Below are 26,541 nucleotides of genomic sequence, written 5' to 3'. Positions count from 1 at the left end.
TAACTTCTCAGATATTCTTCCTGTGTTTCTTACTGCAGCAGTTTCTCTTTTACTGTATTTTGCTTGCAGCGTTCAGTGCTGCATTACCATAATCCTTGGTTCCCTTCCACAAACCACCACTGGCTAAATGAATCTATTATTTCTGCCTGGAGCCGTAAAGATGCAACAAAATGCAATGCATTGAAGGGAATGAAACTTGTGATAAACCACACATTTTCTCTATAATAGCCTGTCTACAACAGACTTTTTACCTATAGTTGGAAGTATCACTGCACTTGACCTTTAATATTCTGAATGTTGTAAACTTAAAAAGTGGCATCAAACCCTAAACCTTTCCAAGAAAAAATAAATTCAATGCTGCACACAGTCAGTTAGTCAAGCTCCGGCTCACTGGCCGGTGTTGTTGATTCCGCTGACCAACAATAGCAGACCTGGCCAGTGTGGCCTTATGTTTTCATATGGCCCTAAATTAAACATGTCCGAGCCAAGGCAGGCACTTGCTCTGCTGTGGGAAATGCTTTTTCATCTCCTAATGAATGTGCCCGAGGGGGTCCCACAGGGGGCTCCACTTCACCCCTCATTAGGCGGGGTGCTGCCTCTGCCTTCATGCTGAGGAGCAACCTCCTGGAGAGGGGCCTCCCACTTCATCTGAACGTCCCACGCTCCCCTGCCCTGGACCAGTGGACTGCACTGCTCTCTCTCGCTTTTCTTTCTCATTCTCTATCTCTCCCTGTCTCTACTACTTCCCCCTCACCACAAAGTAGCACGTCTTATTGTCCCAGACCAGGGATGACAGGGATGAGAGGATGGTCCATGCTCCTAATGTCATTTTAATGGCCTTGTTTGGTCTATTGTGGTTGTGATTTATTGCTATACACACACTTCTAATGTCCACCTATATGTCTATTTGACTGTCTTTTTCACAACAAGTCAAAGATGCTATTGTTTTAGAACTCATAATGAGGATCGAGTTGACAAACTAATCAGAACTGCATTGAGATCCTCTATATCCTGCATTCCTTATGGCTTCAAACAGACATGTACATTATGTCAAGCACTGAGGGCCAGGCATGCTGTGTAGAGGCCTTGGTTAGCAAAAAGAAGGAAGAAGTGAAGAGCTGAAGAACTGTGGAGGACCCTATGTCCTGCTCTGGCTTAGAAGTTCCTAGTGCAGCGCTGCAAATACCCACTCTCATATGCAAAATATTGACAACTTCCTGTCGGTAATGAAGCAACAAAGCACAGACAATTCCTGGCTGTTGTGAAGCATCAGGAAGGGAAAGATGGATATACTAGCTGTCAGCTGACTCCAAAAGCCTTTGCATGGTAGCAGAGCGGGCTGAAGAGCTGATTGTTATTCCAGGGCTTTTGGGATGTGTTTATGCAATCATTAATCTTGGCACTTGTTTATTTGCCTGGGATTAGAGCACCACGGCGCATTCACTGGCAGTCAGGGGACATGGTTCACCAAAAGCTAGCAGCGAGCACTCAGTCCTTCCACTGTAAGCAAAGCGTGCAAGGAGGGAAGCATGCTTTGCGCATGGGTGCTTAATCCTGCCATCTTAAACAAAACCAGGCCAGTGTTTGTAGGACTGTGAAAACAGCAGTGCAGGGGGAATGTGCCTCACATGCTGTAAGCAGTCTGTGAACTCTGTGTGGCAGTAGACACTCCTCGTGCACCCCTGTCGTCTAGGAATGCCTTTCATACGGCCTGCTACAACTGTAGGAGAGGGAGGACAACGGTGGAGTTGCTCAGCAGCTCCTCCACAGTGAATGCAGAAATGATTGTAGTTATTTTTCTATTCAGTGTTGTGAAAAGCATGTTTCCCAAAGAGGCAAGGTTTGAGAAACTAATATAAATGGCCTTCTTTTAAGATCAGTGACAATGCATTTTTTTTGATAATCCAGTGGGTTTTATGACCCCAAGGAGATGAAGCATAAAGGAACAACTCAAAAATGTTATAATAACTAACACAAACTTGGAGATACACTGTTTTCACTGCACAGCAGCCATAAGTATATATAACTACAGTATATATTATATGAACATTTTGCATAAAATAACGTATATTACGTACATGGTTACTGATAAAGTGACATAGCAGTGTACTAACACTTAAGCAAGCCATTGGCATTCATCGTCTCAGTCTACTTATCATGGCCCTGATACTGCCAGGAGCAAAATGAAATAAACAGATTGATTTTTAAAATGCCTTCATCACAAGTAAATATTTTACATGGTCGGAATCATAGCATTTCAGTTTAATCATTTTGAACATTTAGTAGCATTGGGGGTAAATTATGCATGATGAAAGTGTTCGCAGTCACTTATTAAGACTCTAATAGCCAAGGCACTGTATATGGATTAGATAATGACTCTGTCTCACTTTAATTTGCTCTCTGCACCTGGAAGAGAGGGCCTAGAAAATCTTTGAAGGCCAAATAGTAGCGCTTTGTGTGTGTGTGTGTGTGTGTGTGTGTGTAGTTGCATAAATAAGGGCTCACATAAGGAGAAAACAGGTAAAAACAAGGAGTGTGTGCCCAGTGAAGCAGGCTCTTTGAGAAAGCTCTACTTCTAGGACCCCATGACACCGGTGATCTGTGGAAAGGTTGGGTGCCTCTAGTTTCAGCTCTATCAAGCTCTGGATCTTTGAGCAGCAGGATTCAGTATCCCAACTAATGTACCAAGGCTCATTTGTCTCAATCACACGTCCCTGGAAGTATCGGCTAGCCATTGATGTCATTCATCTTGCCTGTCCTTGCCTGCTCTTTTTCAGCTGATGAAAACCTAAGACCTTCAAGCAGAATGGCAGAGGTGCTGTAAAAAGTGCTCATCAGCCCAGCCGTAAAAACTGTTGAATAACGGAGGTGCTGTGTGGCGCATTCATAAAACTCAAAGACAATAACTTTCCAGATTTCATTAAAGGTAGACAGACTTGCACATATTTCGGTGACTGACTTAAACTTTGAGATTCACTTTGTCAATTCTTCTGCACGTTGTCATCAGACGGTGAGAACATGTTCTTTTATCTTAGCTCCTCTCTGAGCAGTTTTTTTTGTCCACTAACTCAGTCAGTACACCGCACCAGCAGCAGACAAATCTGGCAGTCTAGTCAGAACAAACATTACATTACATTTATTTAGCTGACGCTTTTATCTGTCATCGGGCAAACATGTTATTAAAATGATGATTCAAATTTTATATTATCTCTTATTCACAAAACCACGGCATATGAAAAAGATCTATATAAACACTTTATTTACATAAATTGCTGTCATTATGTGAGCTGGTATTTCCAGTACAAATAAAGATTAAAATGCATTCAAAAAGTAAGATATAAGTCAATATAATTTAAAAGCATTTGTGAATTTCAAGTTTTTTTTCCACAATCTGGTATCCATTATATAAGGAATAATTCAGGATGACTTGCACTAGTATATAATATCAATTGAAGGGCTGTAGGCTAAGAATACTGCGATGTGAAGCAGGAGCTAACTGACATAGCATAACGCATCTGTGTTATGTGTAAGTGTATCTTACACACTAACTCTAGCATTGCACTGTAATATAGGAAAAATTAAAGTATCACAATTTTTAAAGGAAAACTGTTAATTGATACACACTTTTACACTGTGGATCCTCCTTATTTGTAGAGAGAATGCCTTATGACATTGTTGCCATGATGTGTTTTTATTTTTTCATTTCAAATGTTTTGGAATAAAGCTCACCACTTGATCTATTAACACATGTGGTGCGTCCCAAGCAGAGCTGGCTGCAGCTGATGTCAGCTCCAATGGAAATACTGACTCGCGCCATAACTGGAGGCTTATGCTGAGCTTCCCTCTTCGATGGAGCAAATCAAGATCATGATTACTATCTGGCCCGTGCAGCCAGTCTGCGTTGTCTGGAAACATGTTTTCCTAAGGAGGCCACAGAGGGACAATTACTGTCAGCTGAACTATTCAGCCTGCTCTCCATGTGTGTTCTGGCTGCGTGCCTCTGACCCACTGACCCTGCAGCAGCATGAGACTGGACCTCCAGCATCCCTCCTCTTTTCCACCTCACACCCCCACTACTCCACCCACAATACCCACAATATCCACCATAAGTGAGGCACCCAAATATTCACTTTGCAAATGTCTAAAATGCACACATAAAATGCTCATATACTCTGTCACCCCTCTGTCAAAAACACCATGCAGGAAGTTGTATGGATGTACGTTTTGATTTCTTTGTGTGAAACAATAGAAAGATCTTATTCAAAAACCCACAGAAGAATCCTGGTTGACTTACAGAAATGCATACTAATACAGCAATTACAGGAGGAAGGAAGTTGGACAGTGTGGCAGTAGCAAATTCCCTGGTGCAATGGAACAAGGCTCTTTGTTGTTATGTAAAGGTTTCTGTGTGTAATTGCAGTGGATGTTTTGAGGGATTCATTATTTATATATTCCTGTGTTTTTCTAAAGGAGCCTACAAGGCTGCCGTCCCTGCTGGGAGATTGGGGGCTGAGAGGTGCTTAACTAAGGCACTGTACCACAATCGAGGCTTTAACCATTGCCTGCTTAGCTCAAGTGGTCAGACTAAAGGTTCAGAAGCGTCACATGATCCTCCGCTAAATATTAGAATTCAAGCAGCAGCTCCTGCACCAGTCAGTCAGTCGGTCCTGTGTGATTTCAGCCTCAGTGATTTTGAGTTTTGGTGCATCCCAATGCCTTGCTACACAATGCAAGAGTAAAGAAAACAATGCACAAGCAACTCTGACTCAGACTTACAATGTTAAAACTTTTATTTCCCTTCAAAAATGCATGTCATTATAATAGAGGATATATCACATTTGAATTTATGAAGGGCGCAAACCAAATTATCTAAATAGTTAGACAAAGCATGTAAATATTTGCAACACAGATTTTTTATTCAGCTCTCATGGCTCTCCATGACTAACTAGGGGCTGGTAGAATGCATAAGTGAGTGCTGTCTACAGATTGTATTTTGCCATCAGAGTAAACAGTGTGAGCCTTCCTCCCTCCTGGCACACATGTACGCCCGCACGCACACGCTCGCACACAAGGAAGGGGCGTGCCCTCCGGTCCCCAGCACCCGAGCACAACTTCACTTGTCACTGCAGTCACAGACAAGAAGGGAATAGGTGGGGGAAGATGGATAGGGGGAGGTAAGGAGTGATGGGGAGATTTGAGCTCAGGTGGGGCAGACAATGGAGGGGAGAGGAGCGCCGCACACATGCTACCCTTCATGGTGCTCGTCTGCTCGGTAAACCCAGGCTTTTGTTGTTTCCCCTAGAGTGCAGGCGCTCAGACTCCCAGTCAGGAAGCTCGTCAATCTTTGCCACAACAACACATAAATTAGTGCCCAAATTACTGTTACGCCGGTGGAGAAAGAGACATGGAGAGAGATGTCTTGTGCTGCGGTTTGGGAATACATCTTCCCCTCTCCTGCTCCCCCTCATAGAGGGTGTCAGAATGCACTTCAATAAAACAGTCAAGTAAATACAGGGAGAGACATGAAGAGAGAAGCACTGCTGTGTTGTACAGGCATCTGGAGTTGGGCAGTATTGAAATATTAATAGGCCGCACACACAAACAAACACAGAGATGTACGCATGAGTTGATCCAAAAAGCAGCCCAGGGCGATGGTCCAGACCTGAGCTTTAGTCACTGCGCTCCTATGAAGGAATAATAGGGAAAGGCTTAAAGAGCCCATCTTTTGAAACGGAAATATCTCTTCAAATATAGCTGGTCTCTAGTGAAGGGGGATCACAGCTTATGCAGCTAAATGATTGGGGGGGAATTAGCAAGACGCAGCATAGACATCAAAATGTGTCAATTTTGTCTTTCCTTACTCTAATCCCTCTGGTCAGAATATTATTTGATGACTTCAGCATGTTTATAGGGTGAACGGAAGCTGTTTAAAGTGATGATATAGAGTTTTGGTCTGCAGGTGAATTTCTGTACAGCGCTGTGTGCTCTCTTTGTGCTACAACCCATCAAATGACATTAGAACAGCTCTATGGTAATATGCCAACAGCCTCCGATCCCTAAACAAATAACACATTTATACTATTCAGCCTGTGTTCCGTGCCACGACTGTCCTTTGCCGCTGACATTCAAATAACCTTTCTTCTGCTGCATAAATGGGAATAAAAAAGTATTGTGTTGTGCGACTTCACATGGCAGCAGAGCCCTGGCAGATGAAAAGAGGCAGAATTCTGATTCCAGCTCTTGTTAGGCTGTCGCCTCTCTACAGCTAGATGTGACTGTCATGGGTATCTGTTTAGAGAAGACTCTGTTTATCAACCGACAGCTGATCTCCACCACCAAATGGGAAGTTCATGTAGCAAAATGAATAGCTGCACATAATGATGGAGGAACACTGCTTAGTGCACATTTGCCAGACAGTTCAGTGTCATTGGTGTTTGTATGTTCCAATGCGTAAATGCTCTGTTTTTGATAAGATCTGCTTTTGTTTAACAGTCCTGAGAGAGGACATGTGATTATTATAAGCTTTTGTTTGATTTTGTTGCAAAATATTATAAATGGAGAATATATTAACACAGTTTGTCTGATGGGAGAAGAATTGTTCATCTGTTCATAATGCTGTGCCCTGTCCAGTTCCTTACATAATCTCTGACATGAGCCCACTGGCTTGCGTCACTCTGTCATTGACAGCTGTCAACACAATACGACCGATACACACACACACGCACACACACACACGTATATACACACTCACTCACACACCACCATGCACAGAGAAGCAAATGTGTTTTTCCTCCAACTGCTCCACATGCTGACTTTCGGAGTGATGTGCATTGTAAATGAGCCAATGAAAAAAGATCTGCATATACCGAACAGTATAGAAGCCTCGGTTTCAGACCTAATTTATTGTGCACATCTATCATGAATCATCAGGCCATGAGAAAATGATTTAATGGTCCAATCAAGTAATGTGTTAAGCTCTCAGCATTATGACGGTGGCCTGGGCATGGGTCTGTAATGTAAGGGATAATCTTAATCCTTCAACGTTATGTCAGTAGTCCAAGGGTTCAGTGGGAACAGCCAGGAGATTTTGACAAGTGATTTTCCATGTTTGCACAAGCCTGTAGGATTTTCAGTTTTATTTGGTGTATGTTACCAGCATGCTATATTGAAAATTTGAACTATATAATTCTTCTAAAGTTCTAAAATTACCGGGAACTAAATAAAATGCTTGTTTTTATCTGACAAGATACATCAGTGCATACTAATTGTTTTAGAGTTTACACTGCATAGTGACTACCAGATAACTATAATAAAATAAACCATGACAGGGCTCCTATAAGCTGTTAGTGTGCATTTGGCAATGCAATTGTTCTGGGTGTCCACATTTGACAGTGTCAATGTCAGTTTCCAGGTCTTTGATAATGTAGTGTAGTTTTAGCAGTGGTTGATCTCAGGGCTGTGGAGAAGACAGTGAAGGGCACTGGGTGAACATGCAGAGGCCTCACTGCCCTATTGTACATGTGCTCTGAGTGACACATCATCCCCTCAAAGGGCCTGCTGGTGTGGTGAATCAGTGTCCTTGAACTGCTCGACCACAGACAGACAAAGAACAAGCTTTAGCATTCGGCTTGACTGTCTCCTTTCTCTGCCATGCCCATTGTCCGAGACACCCACACCAGGCTGCAATGCTGCATACAGGAAATCAGTCTTGAACCGCTGTCCGGCCCTTATGGTTAGGCGTGTGGTGTGATTGTGCTGCAGTGTGATTCACACATAATCTTGGCCTCTCAGCAGGTGTCTTTGAAGTGGCCTGGGTGCAGAGGCCATCTCACAGTGCTGTGAGGAGCGGCAAGCTGCTGGGATGGGCTTTAGCATGGCTGCCCGTCTAACTGTGCCTGGCTTTGATGTCGTAAACAGAGCAGGCAGGGCTGGCTGGCTGGCAGGGAAGCAGGGAGGCAGGGAGGCAGGCAGACAGACAGGCAGGCAGGCAGGCAAGCAGGCAGGCGCGGTGAATGGGATCAGTGGCACTGCACTGGTCAAGCTCAAGCGAGCCAGCAGCTGCCTGTTTCACACCAAGAGGCAGTTAACACCGCAGCTCATGTCAATAGATATTGACTGCCAGATTGGGAGTGCTTATAAGCGCAGGCCTTTTTGTTTGACTGACTCCCCTGTGTGAATTCAGTTTAAATCATCCTCAGTGTCTGAAGTGTAGCTTAGGGGCCCCATGACCAGTCACACAAGAGGACAACAGTCATACAGATATACAAATATTGACTTTGGCTGATAGTGTAGGTGACTTCATGGTGTATTTGATCTCCATTGTGTCATTGCTCAGTACTTAGTCTCCTTGACCCCCCTCTCCACATCTTTTTGAAAGCAGCTTATCCCACTGTGGAAATAACTATATGTTCAGACTGAGGTCTTTTCTCATACAAGAAACTACAGAGCCTGCCTCAGCCGGTCCAGAGACAAACCCTTTTTACTGTTGAGTGCACTGAGCATCCAGGGGCTTGTGCAGCGGTGGAGTGAGAGGGTGTTAGCTGGTGAGGCTGTGTGCACTCAGGGCCTTCCTGCTGCAGATAGGGCTTTGTGAGGCATGCTCGTGTATGTGTATGCCCTGCCCGGCCTGGCACCCCCGCGTCTCTACTCCCACTGCTTTCACCTGATGTGGCACAGCCTCTGTCAGGCCTGAGCGAGCGCCCAGCCAGCTCCGCTTCTTCAGGAGAGATGAAGGCATCTCACAGCTATGCTGTGGGGGTGGGGAAGCTAGCAGCAGCCTAAGCCTGGAGCTATCAGAGGCTGGAGCTCAGAGCCAAAAGCCTGTGGGCTGGATAGGGTGGGTGGAAGCTTGGCTTAACTTGGCAAGATAACCATAGCCACAGCCCTGCACTGCCACCCAATGGCTGGGGCCTGTCACTACAACCTTTAGTTCACCCTAACCACAGCTAGTCATAATTACAGCACGCTTCAGTTGTTGTGAGTGCATGTCAGAACAAATTATGTAAGTAATGAGGCTGAAAATGCTAAAGGAGTCGAAACACACTGCACTGCTAATGCTCATGCAGGGAGAACACAAAAACAAACAATAGAGTGCACTCATACAGAGATAGACCTAACTGAAATAACAAGCAACTGTGCACAGTAAGGAAAAGATTAATTATAAATTAACCCTCTCAGTTAGGTTGTGAAAGCCCGCCTCCTGCCTGGATTTCACTCTAATCTGGGCTGACGAGGTGCAGTGCCCTCTATTGTATGTGAGAATCACAAATCGCAGGAGGTGTTGTCTGGAGGAGAATTAATTGTGCATGTTCCACCACTCCCTTTTGTTCATTTTACTAAAATGTAGGCTAATTCCATGTAAACATGGCCGGTCTTGTTGACTCCAGCAGCGCAAGGAGAACAGCCACAGATTCCTGAATGAATAGAGTGTGGCTCCGGGGTTAGTGGATTAGAGGATCTGTGTTAAGGGCCTGTCCCGGGCATGCCTCGGGGACAAGGACATTATCCACATGACACATTACAAGCTCCTAGGCAGGTGATTAAAATGGGCATAGATCTCTGGATTGAACCCTAGCAAAAGTACTTTTGATGTGATCAAACTAGTTTAAAGAGGTTGGTTGTTAAGGTGTACAAGGGATATTTGAAGCTTCTAGTCTTGGGAGGAGGCGTGAGGCTTCATAGTAGACAGTTAGGCCTGGCTAGAGAGGAGAGGCTGATGTAACACTTTGACATAGTGAATGTACCACCACTTTTTAAATTATTATAATTTTTATTGCATATTATTAAGGCAAAATCATAATATTCCTCCCCTAATTGGTATAGACTTGTGTTGCAATAGCTCCGTGTGCTCTGATTGGTTGGCTGCATGGCTGGTTGGAGAAAACCATTACATCGTGAGAAAATATCCCGCGGTGATCGTTCCTCGATTTAGATCAGATAGCAGAGTTCGTCTGGCGCTGCAGTGCACTGTTGGGATGGTGGGACTGAGATGTTGGAGATGTGGAGGAGGGCTGTGAGATAGAGATCTCTGGAGGAAGTGAGAAAGGGGGGAAGACAGAGGGGGAGGTGGAGAGGGATGTAGCATCAGTGGCTGCAGTGATAAAGCTGAGAGCAGTGGGACGAGCTGGGAGTTCTGTGTCTCTGATGTCTGTGTGTTCTGTCTGTTCTGTTGTGTTGCCCTGTGGTCTGCTCCTGAAGAGAAGGCCAACGATAGATGAGGCCTGTCCTCTCTGTGCTTTTGTCCTCTACGGCGGGTGAACACACGCCTGTCAACAGCACAACACCACAGCCAAAACCCCCCCTGAACACAGTCACTGCCACCACTCCATCCAGCACAGTGGGCATGTTAGGATTCTTTGTGGCCGCAGTGGATTTACTCCTGAGGTTTTTATGGTTTTGAAGTTTAAGAGGCTTCATGAAGTCAAGTTTTCCAACAGCAAATATGTGTCCTCATGTGGCTAAAAGAGCCTTTGTCATTGCACAGGGCGAGTATTACTACTACTGTGGTGTATTAGGGTTTGTGGGTAGCTGGGTTTTTCCTCATGTAAGTTGTGTTTAGGATGCAAATTGACACAATGTTTACATTGGCTGTTTGTGAGGGCTTAAAATGGCCTGCTTCTCTTCACACACACACACACACACACACACAACTCTGTAAATATTCAGTTAATGCTCTGTGGAAGTGAGGATTCAAAAGCCACCGGATGAGATGTTTTTAGAAGCACAGTGCTCTTTCATGTACCAACATGGATCCATGGTGAGGGTGTTGTACAGTGACTTGTGACAGCAAAATGTTGATTTTTTATTTTTTATTTCTTTCACTCCTCTTTCTTCTCTGCAGCTCAAATCGAAATAATTCCCTGCAAGATCTGTGGAGACAAATCATCAGGCATCCATTACGGCGTGATAACATGTGAAGGCTGTAAGGTAAGCGCCAAGAGACCGAACCTGTTTGTGTCATGGGAAGTATTTTCTGTATGTGAGGGACAGGAGAGCTGAGAAGGGGAAGACAGGGAAAATTGAGAAAGTAAAGAAAGTTGCTTGCTAGGAAAAACATTTGAAAATGTTGCTGAAGTTTTACGATGATTTGGAGAGGGACTGCAAAGTGTAAACACGCAGAACATGATCATTAAAGTGGTCAAGCACGACAGAGGACATCACAGAATACCACAATTAGTAGGACAAAGTCATTCCTCTGCCTTGCTCTGCCTTTCCCTCCCAGGGACATGTCTTTTCACAGTTTTTTTGCTTCTGCTGCAGCCTGCTCTTCTTGAAATAAAATGATCAAAAGGAGAGTGCTTTGAATTATAGCAGATTGTTGGCTGTTTGCTACAGTGTTGCTTCCATTGAAGCCGCCTTTTGTACTGTTTCAAATGCACCAGCCATTCACAGTGAGGGGAATTTTGTGCTTAGAGTGTATTCTTGTCCCTGTGCTTGTCACCAGGCACATCATTAGCATTCCTCAGCCAGCCTGCACCTTTGCTGTTTGCTCCTGTGTGTGTGTGTGTGTGTGTGTGTGTGTGTGTGTGTGTGTGTGTGAAGGAGAGAGAGCGAGAAGGAGAGAGAGAGGTTCCTTTCAGCTGCTCCTCTCCCTCACACAGGAGAGCTGCAAGGAACAAAACACTAAAGAATAAACTGCTGAAATCCATGTTTAATGATTGCTAATTAGTCCAAGGCAGAGAGGCCTTTAATGATATGTGCGAGTACAAAAGTTTGGACCATAAATCATAGCATTATTAAAGAGTGCTGCTTGTCACTGGCAGTTATAGCCTGTTTCCATAATGGCTTCCATTATAAAGCAACTTGGCAGCTGTCAGCTGTTTTCTTGTAATTAAACAGCCAATGAGCAGCTAATTAAGACATATGTGTATGGAGCAGTAGAGTGGGGCATGTTAATGATGTGCTGGAATCAATTCATTAAGTCAAAGGATGAGGAATCCAGTCGGTGTGCATTCGCAATCCTTTAGCACTGCACATGCCAGTGCTGCGTTAATCAACACTAATAACCCCACTGAAGAAAAATACCATCCACTGTTATCATTCCTACCCAAACACAACACCCTCGTGCTGTACACACTGGTGAAATACAGCGGTCTTTGAATGCCAGATATTACAGCATAACAACCAGGACAATACCATCACAGTAGTGTTATTATCTAATCTGTTTGGCAGAAGTAAAATAAAAATATCACCACTAGGAATACAATAAATCACTGTCAATCAGTAATGAATTTTGCCAGCAGTAAAACACTATGAAGACATGAATTGATCCTTCAGTCCCAGAACATTTTTCCACCTGCTGTGGTTAATTCAGTAACCTGAAGTGTTTCCATGCCCCTTTCCTATGCAGGGCTTCTTCAGGAGGAGTCAGCAGAGCAATGCAGCCTACTCCTGCCCCCGTCAGAAGAACTGCCTGATCGACCGTACCAGCCGCAACCGCTGCCAGCACTGCCGGCTGCAGAAGTGCCTGGCAGTGGGCATGTCACGAGATGGTAAGTGCTTGATGGAAGAGGTGGGCGGATAGAGCAGGTTGGCATAGTGAGTAGGGAGAGGTGAAGAGCCTAGGTTCAATACCCTGTGTGGGCAAGAATCTGCTCTGCTGAAGTGCCTTTGGACCAGTGCTTCAGGGATGCTGTTGTGGACATGAAGGCGAGCAAGACAGGAAAGAATTTCCTCATGGGGATCAAAATATCAATTATCATTTTTATAAGTTATTGATTGTGTATATTTAGGGCTCATAATTTATTACAAAAAGCAATCCAGGAATGTATCTGTTTATTTTGAAGTGATGACTGGAAAAAAACATCAATTACACTTACTTAGAGGGACTTATCAGCAAGAGGACATTGTTTACTGTAAACTATGGTGGTCAACATCTTCTTGCAGTAAACGCAACTTTATGGTAAAATGTCCTTGCTCCTGGGTGAAAATCTGGGTATTTTTCAGAGAAAATAAATAAAATTATGAGTCTGAGGTATATTACCAGAAAAAGTAAAAAAACAACAACACCATAACTCCATTGCAACAGCTTAACACAGCTGCTTTTTAGTAGCTATTAACAACACGTGTGCATGTTACTTTCTGTTTATCATTATTGTTATTTGGTTGTTTATTCATGGCCCTATATTGATGCGGTGCTGTATATTGAATCTTGGTGGAGAGACAAAGACAACACACACTCACACGCACACACACACACACACACACACACACTCACACACACACAGAATGACTGCCATTATTCTCAAAGAGACACAACAGACATTGTGACATGTACAGGTGAGTGCTTTGTCTCTGGGACTAATTTGTTGCTCTGATATAAACTAGGTTTGATGAAATAGGAGGTTGTTAGAGATTGTCATTAGTGCTGCTGCAGCTGAGATGCAGTAATGGGAGCACACAGGTGGGGATGTGTGCTGGAGGGCTCCTGCTGTGCCAGGCTGGTCCAGACTGGGCTGAGCTGAGGAGATTATATCAGGACAGAGCATATCTATTATGGTTGTTTGTTTTTTTTTTGTAAAACACACACAGGAATGCACACAGATAAGTAAAAACCTGAACATACATGCACAGAGGCTGACACATCTGTATGCACACTACTTTGCTTAATTTCAGTTATACACATGCATACATATTCATGAATGTGAATGAACACAGAAGTACATTAGCACTTATGAGTGCCTTTGCATAGCCACACACATTTTCACGTGCACACACACACACACATACACACACACACACACGCACGCACGCGCGCACACACACACATGCATATATACACACTCTCAGGACAGACGAAGGTGACTCTTGCCTTCACTCAACACACCAGAGCCCATCTGCCCGCACTCTCCTCTGCGTCGCTCCACTCGCTTTCCACTGTGCGTAGACAAACACACACACACACACACTGACCGGCTGACATACTGCCAGGCCCCCAGAACTCTGGCCAAGGAGTCTCATTCTCAGCACCACTGTTTAGTCTGGAAACCTTGAAACAGGAGGCAGCAACTTAGCCTGTCTCATGTTTGAGTGGCTGGTAAGCTGTTAGTCACTTCCCACTTCTGCCTCTGTACTTATGAAGCTGCTCATTTTTGTAATAATCTCATTCATCATTACTGATCCCTCCTGAAATATGGAGATTTGCTTTTTTGTTATCTGTTGAAATAGTATATCACTCTTTAGCATTACTGTAGTACTGTACATCAGTCTAGTGGAGTATGATGCTAATAGCAGGCATCGTCTGGTCTAATAGTAACATACAACTTTAACATAAATTAGTGGTGTGTCACTGTGTAATCTGAATGTGGTACAAAATTGATAGCAAGTAGGGAGTTAATGTGTAATCATTCTAGTCTAAACAAGTCATTTTGTTTCATATTCCAAGATTTAGTTTAGTCTTAAGAGGGGTATGAATTTAGCCACTTTAGCCATTCAATTTTTCACCAAGTAATTCCACTGTTTCATGCATTTTCTAGACATGAGTGTTTACTTACTGGAGAGTAAAATGTTAAGACTCAATAATAAAATTAACAAAACAAGTCAGTAAAATGGCAATCGTATTTAAAAGAATGTATAATTTCTAAAACACTTAGCCATCCACCCATTAACTAGGGCTTTCGTACTATTTTGAATTCCAGTTATTACCACATATACCACATAACCTATTTTACTTTATGCTGAGAAGCCTTTAGGTGCCACATATTAAAAAAAACACACACCAGCAATTCAGTTAAATTTGATAGTTTATGATGTTTCACTAGAGTCTCACACATGTATTGTCCTGCTAATCACAGCGGTGAAGTTTGGCCGCATGTCGAAGAAGCAGCGAGACAGCCTGTACGCTGAGGTCCAGAAGCACCGACTGCAGCAGCAGCAGCGTGACCACCAACAACAGCCTGGAGAGGCGGAGCCGCTCACACCTAGCTATGGCCTCTCAGCCAATGGCCTCACAGAGCTCCATGACGACCTCAGCGGCTACATGGATGGTCACACCCCTGATGGCAGCAAACCAGACTCGGCAGTCAGCAGCTTCTACCTGGACATCCAGCCATCTCCTGACCAGTCAGGCCTGGACATTAACGGCATCAAGCCGGAGCCCATCTGCGACTTTGCCCCCGGCTCTGGCTTCTTTCCTTACTGCTCCTTCACCAATGGAGAAACCTCCCCCACCGTGTCCATGGCTGAACTAGGTAAGGAGCAGGAGAGAGGCAGGGGGAGACAAGAGGAGAGACAGCAAAAAGGAGGAGGGGGAGAACAGCTCAACCGTGGGGCAAACGACACAAAGGTTGCTTAAAATAGCAGGAGGTTGGAGACTCATCTCCAACACTCATTAAAAGAGCCTCTTTTTTGTAATTAGTTTCCATTAATTAGGGCCAATCAGGATCCAGCAGGGCAGGCGTCTGGGGAAATCATTTTTTTAGGCTCCCCTGTGCCTAGGAACTCCTTTTAACAGATGTGTTTTCAAAACCATTTAAATTCTTATACTCAATATTTCTCTCAGAGAAAATGTGACCTTTGTTTCAGTGAGTAACGTGGCACCCCTCCTCCTCTCCATGCATTTGTGTCATAACTAGATTGGCTTTGCCTCAACCTTAAGTTATGAGCTTCCTGCAGGCAGTAAAAGGAAATGTCAACAAGCCTTTTCCCAGTCAAAAAAACCCTACACGTATCCACCTCTCCTCCTTCTTGAAAGCTCAGTAAATAAATCTTCTTTTCCTGTGGCATATTTCATCAGTGAGGTCTTCACTTTCACATAGGCTTGTGAGTAACATTCAGATGTCAACTGTGATCTTCTTGGTTTGTGACGATGGTTGTATTGCAGAGCACCTGGCCCAGAATATCTCCAAGTCACACATGGAGACATGTCAGTACCTGAGGGAGGAGCTGCAGCAGATGACCTGGCAGGCCTTCCTGCAGGAAGAGGTGGAGAACTACCAGAGCAAGGTAGCTACACCACAACCAGCCCTGTGCCGGCCTCCACAGCAGTTACAGTAATCAAATCCATTGTTTTAAAGCAGATAACCCATTCTCTGTCCTATCTGTTCTTAGCCCCGGGAAGTCATGTGGCAGCTGTGTGCTATCAAAATAACAGAGGCCATTCAGTATGTGGTGGAGTTCGCCAAGCGCATCGACGGCTTCATGGAGCTGTGTCAGAACGATCAGATAGTGCTGCTGAAAGCAGGTATGACAGCCTGTCAACATGGCCTGCTGCCGTCAAACTCACCCACCACCACCCCACCCCCCGGCATTGTCACAAGGGCGTAGCTGACCTGACTGCACAATACCCTCTTCTTCACACGCACAGACAGTGTCACAGAGAGGAGACCCCACCCTGCCTGTTTCCTCTCTTTGTCGCTCTCTATTTTCCTCCGTTCATTACATACTGTACATAGCAGGGATGGACACAGCATTAGATAAGGAATGCGTTCCTCAGATAATACCTATCATGACGGCTGCCATTTCCCTCTCTTTTCCCAGACACTGATGATGTCTGCTTATTCCAACTGCTCTCATGAAGACGTACTTACAGAATATTAAATGCAGCTATGGCTCCGTGCCCACTGTCACCTATATTTATGCATAAATATAAATGCTCATACAGATACAAACAAACCACACATGCAGCAAACAAACACCTCTCCTGGGTCTTTCCCTGAGTATTATTTACATTAGCACAGCCAATATGAATAATGAAATAAAGACTGAGATCCCTTGTCAGACATGACATTTTAAAACAGTCGCATCTCCCTTAGAGGCAGTAATGGCTTCTGTTGTCTTGATCCTCTTATTCACTCCCACAGAGTGGTACAAATTGCGGGATAGAATAAATTCCCTACCTATCTTACTAAATAAAGGTTGAATGAATAAGCACTGTCACTACTGAATGAAGCACATTTTTTTATCTGGCATGTCATTATGGAAGAATAGCCTTCTGTCTATGATATTATCATCTGCAGAGGTGTTTTTTTTTTCCTCTGACGGCAGACTTCTTTATTTCAAAGTGGTTGTGTTATTCATGCTGTAAAAGAATAGCACAAAGCACAATCATGTGTTTTGCATCCCTGACTGATGTGTAACTGTTAGGGAAAAACAAAAAAACACAGCTCAGATTCAGCATCTTGTTCCTGTCTGTCTCCACAGGCTCTTTGGAAGTTGTGTTTGTCAGAATGTGCCGTGCCTTTGACTCGCAAAACAACACAGTCTATTTTGATGGAAAGTATGCCGGACCTGATGTGTTCAAGTCATTAGGTAAGTGGAGTGGGTGTATGTCTGTGGGTGGGTGTGTGCATGTGCACGTTTGAATGAGTTTGCATGTGTGTATTTGTAGGCTGCTGTGTTTGTGTGTGATTCTTACAGTGTCTTACTCCTTCCCTTGGTGTAATAGCCAAAATTAGAGTCTGCTGTTCTGTTCCACACAATGCTGAAGGCCTGCAAGCAAAAACTGAGCACTCATCCCTGCCTCACCTGGCATTGCTGTGCTCTGCAATGGTTATTTATGGTAGAACAGAGATGTTAGTGAGGCTCTGCTGCTTATGGCTCCTGTAACTGTGGAATAATTAAAGCCAGACGGAGTGTTTTCAGGGAGAGCGCTATCAAAACCATCATTGATAGTCTGATATAAAACATTTCAGGTGAAAGCAAATAGCATTCGTGTTTGACTGCCGTGACATTAGTAACCACCATGGATTTTCTCACATTTCCAGCTGCTTTTTGACAAAAAAAAATGTAAATGTGTCCCATACTGTCAGTGAAAATGCTGAATTCTGTTTCTTGGTGTAAGTTTACCATTCCTTGTTACTCCCTGCTTGTGTGGGTATATGAGTGAGCATGCGTATCTGTCCCAGCTTTGAGAGTCTCAGTGTCCTGTGTGTTCTGTACAGTGGGGTCCGCAGCGGGGGAGGCAGAGTGATGGGCTTCCCGAGCTGCGGTGGCATCCGCCTGTCTCTTTCTATCCCTAATAATTGATTTAACTAAAAGCCTCAATAGCGACCTAATTTTGGCTTGCATAACACCACCCAACTGCCAAAAGTGACTCGTCTGGGATGCAAAACTGAGTAAAAGCATTGCCTGTTCTCCTTAAGACGCTCCCATGTGCTGTCAGCATGCCGCTCTTTTTCATTCCTTCCCCTTCCTCTCCCCTCCCTGTCTGCCTCTCTCCCAATAAAGATCAAGAGTGAATGTTGTTCTTTGGTCTTCCTCATCCTAAGCCCTCTCTGTGTGTCCTTTGCTGTGGCAGGCTGTGACGACTTGATCAGCTCCGTCTTCGAGTTTGGGAAAAACTTGTGTTCTATGCACCTGTCTGAGGATGAGATCGCCCTGTTCTCCGCCTTTGTGTTGATGTCTGCTGGTAGGTGTCACTCACAGTGCAAAGGGGAAAAAAATGCTAGACACGCATTCACCACGACAAGGAATGCTGCCACTGTTGCCCTCCTGTTTTTCTCTATTAATTAATATCTTATAGCGCCACTGCATCATTACTTTTCACACGAGCCAAGTTGACTGTTAAGGGACCTACATGTGTTTGTACAGTAACAAAAAGTTGTGATTATTTACTTTCCAGACCGGTCCTGGCTCCAGGAGAAAGTGAAGGTGGAGAAACTCCAGCAGAAAATCCAACTGGCCCTCCAGCATGTCCTGCAGAAGAACCACAGAGAGGATGGTATACTGACAAAGGTACAGTGCGATGCAGTACACACTCCATCCATTATCCCTAAAGTGACTGTCTGCTAAGCATGCTCTACCCTTGTAGCAGTGTAATCTCCCACTGTTTAAGATCTTTATCCACATGCCATCAAGCATTTTTAGTGCATTAGATTAAACCAACATTTCATGATTTCAGGGGAAGCATTCATAATGTTACATGAAATGCCTTTTTATCGGTAGAGAAGTGGCAATTTATCAGTTGTACCAGCTCCATAATATGAAGTGTCAAGTTTTCCTCGTGCCTTAGCGCTTGTCTCAATATTTACAAGTCTGTTTGCCCCTGTGTGAGAGGAAATACACTATAGGAAGGAATGTTTTTCACTACCATTGCTCCATGTCCTTGCCTCCCTATGAATCTAAACAGCCTGTCTCCTCTCTCTCCACAGTTGATATGCAAAGTGTCGACACTGCGAGCGCTGTGCAGTAGGCATACAGAGAAGCTTACAGCTTTCAAAGCAATATACCCAGACATTGTGCGTGCCCACTTCCCCCCCTTATACAAGGAGCTGTTTGGATCAGACTTTGAGCAGTCCATGCCCGTTGACGGGTAGCAGCCCTGCCAGGTGCCAGTGTGCCCACCGTAGGGGAATGTGGAGGAGGAATCTGAGACACTTTATTGGTGCCCTGCACAAACCAGAGCGGACAGATGGCACGCTGTTCAACTTCTTCTTTTACATCGGAGGGGAGGGCTTGGGGAGTTGATTCTCAAGGTTTACTTTATTGAATTTAGTTCTCTTTGGAAGACTTGTGGGACCTGACACCCCATGGGACATGAAGAGGAGATAGGGACAAATAATTTCTGTCTGGTTGAACTTGACCCTCTTTTGCGCATTTCTAACCTGGAGCACATGATTCACAATTTCATTCATTCATTTTCACCGCTATTTATTGCATCGCTATTATTATGATTTACCTGTGCATCTGACTTGTAATCGTATAAAATTATTTTGGAATAAAAATAGCTGGAGACCTCTTCAATTAGAAGATAAATCCACATCAGTATTATTTTTCAGGTTACACTCCCAAAATAGTTTTAGTATTTTCATATTTAAAACTTTAAACAGTCTTTTCCCTATCTGCTTCATACACTATATCCCCAACCTAAATTATAATAGCTGATAAATGCGCACATTTTGGTCAAGTTCAAGTTGGTCAGCCTTTTTTTTCTCTTGTGTTCAGTCGTATCTGTTGGACGCAGTTCCTGGAATGAAAACTCACAGCGACTTTGAGGGAGAGTCTGTCGGCATGGTGATGCAATCGGCACCTCTCTATGGACAATCGTTAAAAAAAAAAAAAAAGAATTCTGGTAATTCTAAACACAATGATTTTAGCTGTCAAAGACTCCATCCACCATTATTGCATAGTGAAATCATGTAAGGCCATCTGCTATTAATCCTTCTCTGGACAGGTGCCCTGGGGAAGCACAGGGCACCAACACAATGAAAAGGGTCCATTCCACCTGTTTTATAATGTACTACAGGGTATATGGTCATAAGTACTTACTATACAGAAAAAAGTAATGTTTATAGAATCTATTTTAAATAACATGTATGATATTAGTAGTTAGACCATTCTTAATTGTTGAATTGATAAGGCACTTTTATTTACACCTTTCTTTAATTTAAGACTTGTATATTTACCTAGTGATGTGTTGCATGTGCACAAGAAATACAAGTTGAACCATGGTCACAGAGGCTAGTCCTGGGAGCTGCAGATGATACTGGTCTGGAAATATAAGGGCTGTCTGTTAGGGTGGCTGGCGTGGCTGCTAGTTGGTGAACAAAGAGGCATGGGTGAGAAGGCAGGTTAGAGAAGCTCTATCAACTGTTACCTAAAATACCGCCTGCATGACACTTGCCAAATGTAGCTCTGATACTCCTTTTTAGCGAGTGTGCACATATACAGTAACAGCCAACAAACCTTGTAGTGATGTTACAGTCTATGGCTTTCTTGACCTTTGTTATGAACAGACCTGTATTGTATAAACCTTTTTAAAATACAAGAATACAGGAAAACTGTATTGTAATGTGAGACATTTGCAATACACTGACTTTCATATTCTTTTCTATTATTTTCTAAATATTTGGTACTAATTTTACTGTGAAAAACCTCACGTTTCATGTAAAGAAGGCCACAAGAAAACATAAAAACTAGACATTATCACAGCCAGGTCTTACAAATCAGCCTTGTGGTTGGACTGGAAAGATCACACAGTCTGTAATCCAATTGTTCCATCTAGTGGAAGGTAAAGATACAGCAAGCAAGTTAACAGCCTAACGACAAAGAAACAAGGTCTAACTTAAAAGCACATTTATGAGCCTCTGTCAGAATGTTTTGAGTGTTTCTTGTTGTTGTTTTTGAGTGACTTTATCTACCTTCTCACCACAGCCTCAGTCCAGCAAAGCCACAACAGGACACAGAAGGAACAGTGAAGGGAAAGTGAATATTCAAAGCCTTGTCTGGTAGTAAAGCTTCTATTTTTGTAACATGTTTTGGTTAATAAACTCATGAAAGAGAGCGAGGGAGAGAAAAAGATGTCAGGTAGCACTTAACTATATTCCTGCAATAATTAGATTAGCTGTTGTTTGTATGATTAGGGGAGAAACATAAAAATGGTAGGACAAGTGCTATTTTCAGAATGCTTTGTTGTTGTGTTTCTTGTTTTGTTGAGTGTGTCTTGTCAGTGTGGTAGTAAAGTGGTAGAAAAAACCCTGGATGTGCCAAACAGTAGTCGTTGCTTCCGCTTTCCAGTCTACTCGTCTATAATGTAGAATGGATTCCTAAGACATTCCAGCAATCTCAGTAGCGGCTTCTAGAAATATCTTTTAAAAAAGAGCAAAAAAATAAAAGACAAAAAATGATATCCCTTTAGAAACCCAACAAAGCATGTTAATACATCTGTCACCAACCGTTACATAGAATCCAGTTGTTGTCTTTTGTTTTCTGTTTGCACAATATCATTCCTCTGCCGTGCAATTTGTACATGGCGTTAATGCCTTGTGCTGTCACCCCTCAGGGAAGAGTTTCTTTTGCGCTTTCTGCTTTGAGAGGACATTTGTTTGTACTCATTAGGTTTAGTTTATGTTTTTGTCAGGGATGTTCCATGTGATGTGGTTGAGATTAACATTTGAATATTCATCAGTGAGGGGTTCAGAATTTTACATTATTGATCTCCTCAAGGGGCCTCCAGCCACTCAAAGACCACTGCGCCCCCCTACGGTCATCTCATTTGTAAAAACAACAAACCCCATCACTTTTACAAATGGCAGTTTTATTAGCACACAGCATATTCCTGTCACACAAAAATCTGTTTTGGTTTCAAATGGTGTCATCAGGGTCTTTAAAAATGATAACCCTCTTTGTTAGAAAAACCAAATATTCTTATGCAATATTAAATCTGTTGTGTTTGGGTTGTAGTAGATATGCTGTACCTAAGTAATAATCTCTGTTATGATCCAATGCTATTTGGATATGCACAAGCCCGCTACGACTAGTAAACCTCAGTCTCCCAGCAAAAGAAACCCAGTCTGGAACACTGCTAGACAATCCAGGTTGAGCGGCCCAGTGGCCTGGCTACAGCAGCGAAGAGGATGAGGTGCGAACGCTCAGGGAGGTAACAGGTAGACCGAAGAAGCAGCTCGCTTTCCTCTAGACAGTTGCAGAGCATTTGATTAGCTCCTCTGTGAATTTATGAGGTCTTTAAAATCTCTTCAAAGCACTCAATTGATAAGAAGAGGTGGCAGAGCACACTGAACATGCAGTACAGCACTTACTGTTCAGAAAATAATTAAGAGATGGATTTGGCTGATTTCCTGTTTATTTGCAAAAAAATTGATTTGTTTCTTGAAAATGATTCTGTTTTCTTAAGCTGTTGTAATATTGCTTGATGGTCACATAAAACAATTCAGTATTTTCTCAAATATGATCAGCTAAGGTCTACCACCAAAACAGTTCTTCTCTCATGAAGTGAAAATCTGTTTTTCATTCAAGTCTAAATGGTTGAGTGGCATGTAATGTGTTCTACAATATAAAGCAAGCAATATGCCTTGTGTTACAATTACGGGTCTCTACAGTGCAGTCATCATCGTTTTGAATTGACTTTATTTATTCAGCTGACTCAAACTGATAAGGTTTACTCTCAGTCTAGAACAAAAAGTAATAAAGCCCCATCACTCTGTTTTCATCTTCTTATGTACTGGTATGGTTGGCAGGATAGCAGAAAATGGTCATCAAACACATGGATACTTGTGTCTAACTATAAACTGCGCCTTCACACTGGCCTGTAAAGTGATGTCCTGTATATTCTCACTTGAGGTATCCCGATTTAAGTAAGGGATTGCTATTCAATCAGTGTATAGTATTCAGTAAAATGTGCTGGTCCTTCTGTCTCTGCTCTGTTGTCTGTTTGTAAAAAGCAATAGTGTGTGTGTGCGTGTGTGTGTGTGTGTATGTGTTTGTTCTCACAGTGTGTGAATAAAATAAACCCCAGACAAGGCTTTAATAATTACAGAGGAAAAGGGTTATGTGGACGAAGAGGTCTTGATTTTATTTTGGACTTAAAAAAAAAAAAGGTTTTGGAAATGCTGAGCTTGATCCATCCATAATAGGTGTAGGTTTTTAAAAGCATGACATAATGCTTTCAACAATTCATAGGTCTGCAGAAGGCTGTGAGGCAATATTGACCAGCTTCACAGTGAAAACGGGCGTCGCTATCAGTTTGGACAGTGCGGCCACAGCCTGAGCTGAAATGAATTGAAATGAATTCTGGACTGTAAACTATGAAAACGAGTCTTCTTGTGACCATAAATTGTGAAGATCAGATTATGTCACGCTTAAAGGTTGTGCTGGTGTGTTACCCAGAATTATGAGTCAGTCATTACATTTTAACAGAACTCATTTTCCAAAGCACAGCTGATAAGGTTTTATGATTAAATGACGTTTAAGAATATAGTTTTAAAAAAAATGAAAAGCAACTTTTAGCCATAATCGAATGTCAAGCAATAATATATGTCTGTGTATTATTTTTGATTATTTTGTGCGTAATAGTCTTTGAACATCTGCATGTAAATACACCTCTTATTTATCACTTTTTGGTTTTGTTTTATTATGTGTTGATTTCGTGGATGTTTTTATGTTTCATCTGTATATTTGACCAGTTCTGTTCTCAGGTGGAGAACTAAGAACTTGACATGGCCTGTATGCTGTATATCTTATTTTCTCTCTCTTTCTCTCTCCCTCATTCTCGGCTGTTTATTCATCATATTTAATGTTATTATTGATCACATGTATAAAGGTAGCTTTGTAATTTCTGTCTGTATAGGTAAGAGGAAAATACTGCTACTAAGGCCTACCCAGTGAAAATATTTATCTGTTTATCAATTACACCATATTGTACGATAACTCTGTTTCTAGTTTGCTTCCCTCCTTTAGGATTAGTTTGATAGAGATAGGGTGTGGTCTGACATTTATTTTGTGTTGCCCTAATGTGTGGTGCTAGGTAAGTTAATTTTGTGAACCAAGTATTGATTCCCAAGCCTGGCTGCCCTATTAGTCCATTCATTTCATTGCATATAAATGTATTATTGATATTAGGACTCAATAAATGATAAGGATAATGAAAATGATAGTGGTAAAAATTACCCAGTCAGCACCTGTATCAGTGTGCTAGTCTTGGGATAAGGCACTTATTTCCTTCGGACTTATAGCAAAGCTAGTATCTGCTAATTAACAAGCTTTTTAAGGTTGCTTTTCTGGTTTGTGGAAAAATGATAATATTCTAACTGAAACAGCAGTATTGTGTTTTTTCTTTGTCTGATTGTAAAAACCACTCACTGAGGCTATAGTTTGTCAGGTGTTAAGATACTAAATATTTACCTCTATTGTGTCTGCATAGTTCTTCACCTGATGCAGGGAAGTGGTGCTTGGATTTTATTAAACAGAGCCTCTGTATGCTTTTGTTATTCCCCCATTTTAGACTATCCTGAAAGTGGTTTCTTCAGACCAGTGGCATAAACCTTTTGCACCACATGAAGTGTTACAAATGTACATGACAGAATTGCCATTTGAGGACAAAGTTGACCTTTTCTCTCCACTCTGTAGCAAATATCAGTGAGAATATGCTTGCAATAATACACAACGTATCACACTGAGTGCCTCTCGGTGTAACAAGATGCATACATGGTTTTGATTGTCTTTTTTTGTGGTTTTCCAGACGTGTACTGAAGTGACAATGTATTTTGTACATGAGAATGAATTCTCACTCTCACATGCTTCAAATGTTTTTTCAGATTCTTTCTTTATGTGATGTTAATCCTTTTCACTTGGGTTGATGCGCTATGTTAAAGGAATTCAATGTATAGATGGTCTGTTTAGAGTGTACATGTCACCCCTCACCTTATTTGAGAAACATAACTGAATGGTCAAATAATGCTCGCAGATAATATTACAGAAAAGTTCACCTGCACATTGTATTTTTTATTTTTGTTTTTTGATTAGGCAAAAACTAACAGGCAATCCACATTTCTTCACTTTCTGTTTGTTTTATATCAACTTTTTTTCTATTTCACCAAGAACAGAAGATTTACTAATGCATTGTATATCAAGTATTGTATGTGTTTGTAAAAGAGGCATACAACACATCTGGATTTCTTTAATGTTCTCTCTTCAGTGAACGCTCAGTCAGTTGGGGTAACTTAACATGAAGGGTGGGCAGAGGGGTGGATTCTGTTTCCATGCAAAAGCAGTACAAATTATGGGAAAGCCGAAACTAGTGTGTGGTTGTCACAAATTTCTAAGTCACATGTTTGCTACTGATGTTAAAATGGGGGGACAGATGATCATGTACCTTTTTATCCAACTCTTTTGAACTCTCTTTAGCAGGTAGTCTATTCACAAACGTAGTTTTGCTCCTTCTTGTCTGATTCTTAAATATGAAAATAAGTATTTTGATTCATTTTGTAAATACAGCTGTAAAGAAAAATAAGAAATTTAATGTTGTCTTTTAAATACTTTTCATTCTAATATGAATGTTGTTATATTGTACTTAGAAACTGTACCTTTAATATTACCTTTATTAAAAGTGCATTGGACACATCGATTTTAGATGTGCTTTATGTGCTGTTATCCCATAATAAAATTTACCGCTTGTAATGGGCTTTTATTTCCTGTATCTTTATCTGTCTGTTGTCTGCTCTCACTCTCTTTTAACAAAATTAATCAAACAGCATATTTCTGATTCACAATAATTTTATCAGGCCTAACTCCTAATTAGTGTTTCAATATTTAATGAAGGGTGGTAGCCTCACTCCACTGGAAACTCTTCTCCAAATTCTATGGACAAATAATGCAATTCGATTAGTTATGTAGTTATATAAAACTTACATTTAAATCTGTGCAACTGGCAATGAAAGTCTGACTGATGCAGAGAATCTCTCTGAAAGATCACTCTCAGCATTTTTCTCAATTCATGACACAAACATGGCAAATTCTTTGTAACAGGTTGCAGTTCTGTAGTTTCTAAGCTTTTTTGGGGGGAAAGGGTCTATTATTTTAATGGATGACTCAATTTCCCTGGAGGGAAGATTAATGTTTCATTTCATTTTCCAATGTGATATCTTGGCCATTGTAATGAAGCGTTATGAACTGCAATGTGATAAAGTTGTGGAATAATTTGAATGAATTTTGAATGAATTTTCCAATGTCATCTCATTAAAATATTTGCAAAGGTATCATCATTTTATCATTAGCCTAATGCAAAAGAAAAAGCATTCTTTCCATTTTAAGTAAGACCAATAGGAGGTTTTCAGCTATTTGTGTCCAATGTGAGTACGGGGGTGCATG

General features: G+C 42.2%; 1 protein-coding gene across 4 annotated transcripts in view; it reads left to right on the top strand.

Moving 5' to 3' along the window:
- roraa (RAR-related orphan receptor A, paralog a) overlaps positions 1–25,855 on the top strand; it is a 183,779-nt gene extending 157,924 nt beyond the window's left edge. For all 4 annotated transcript variants that reach the window (XM_044193105.1, XM_044193104.1, XM_044193106.1 and 1 more), the window contains 9 exons: positions 10,841–10,926; positions 12,350–12,491; positions 14,793–15,188; positions 15,821–15,942; positions 16,048–16,180; positions 17,140–17,247; positions 18,236–18,346; positions 18,560–18,672; positions 19,089–25,855. In XM_044193105.1, the coding sequence (XP_044049040.1) occupies positions 10,841–10,926; positions 12,350–12,491; positions 14,793–15,188; positions 15,821–15,942; positions 16,048–16,180; positions 17,140–17,247; positions 18,236–18,346; positions 18,560–18,672; positions 19,089–19,253 (1,376 nt within the window). In that variant the 3' untranslated portion in view covers positions 19,254–25,855. The remainder of the gene's footprint in view (positions 1–10,840; positions 10,927–12,349; positions 12,492–14,792; positions 15,189–15,820; positions 15,943–16,047; positions 16,181–17,139; positions 17,248–18,235; positions 18,347–18,559; positions 18,673–19,088) is intronic.
- The last annotated feature ends 686 nt before the right edge of the window (positions 25,856–26,541 follow it).

The sequence above is a fragment of the Siniperca chuatsi genome, linkage group LG4, assembly GCF_020085105.1.
Source record: "Siniperca chuatsi isolate FFG_IHB_CAS linkage group LG4, ASM2008510v1, whole genome shotgun sequence".
Taxonomy (NCBI): Eukaryota; Metazoa; Chordata; class Actinopteri; order Centrarchiformes; family Sinipercidae; genus Siniperca; species Siniperca chuatsi.
Note: the sequence above shows the minus strand (reverse complement) of the source record. Positions and strands in the feature narration are given on the sequence as shown.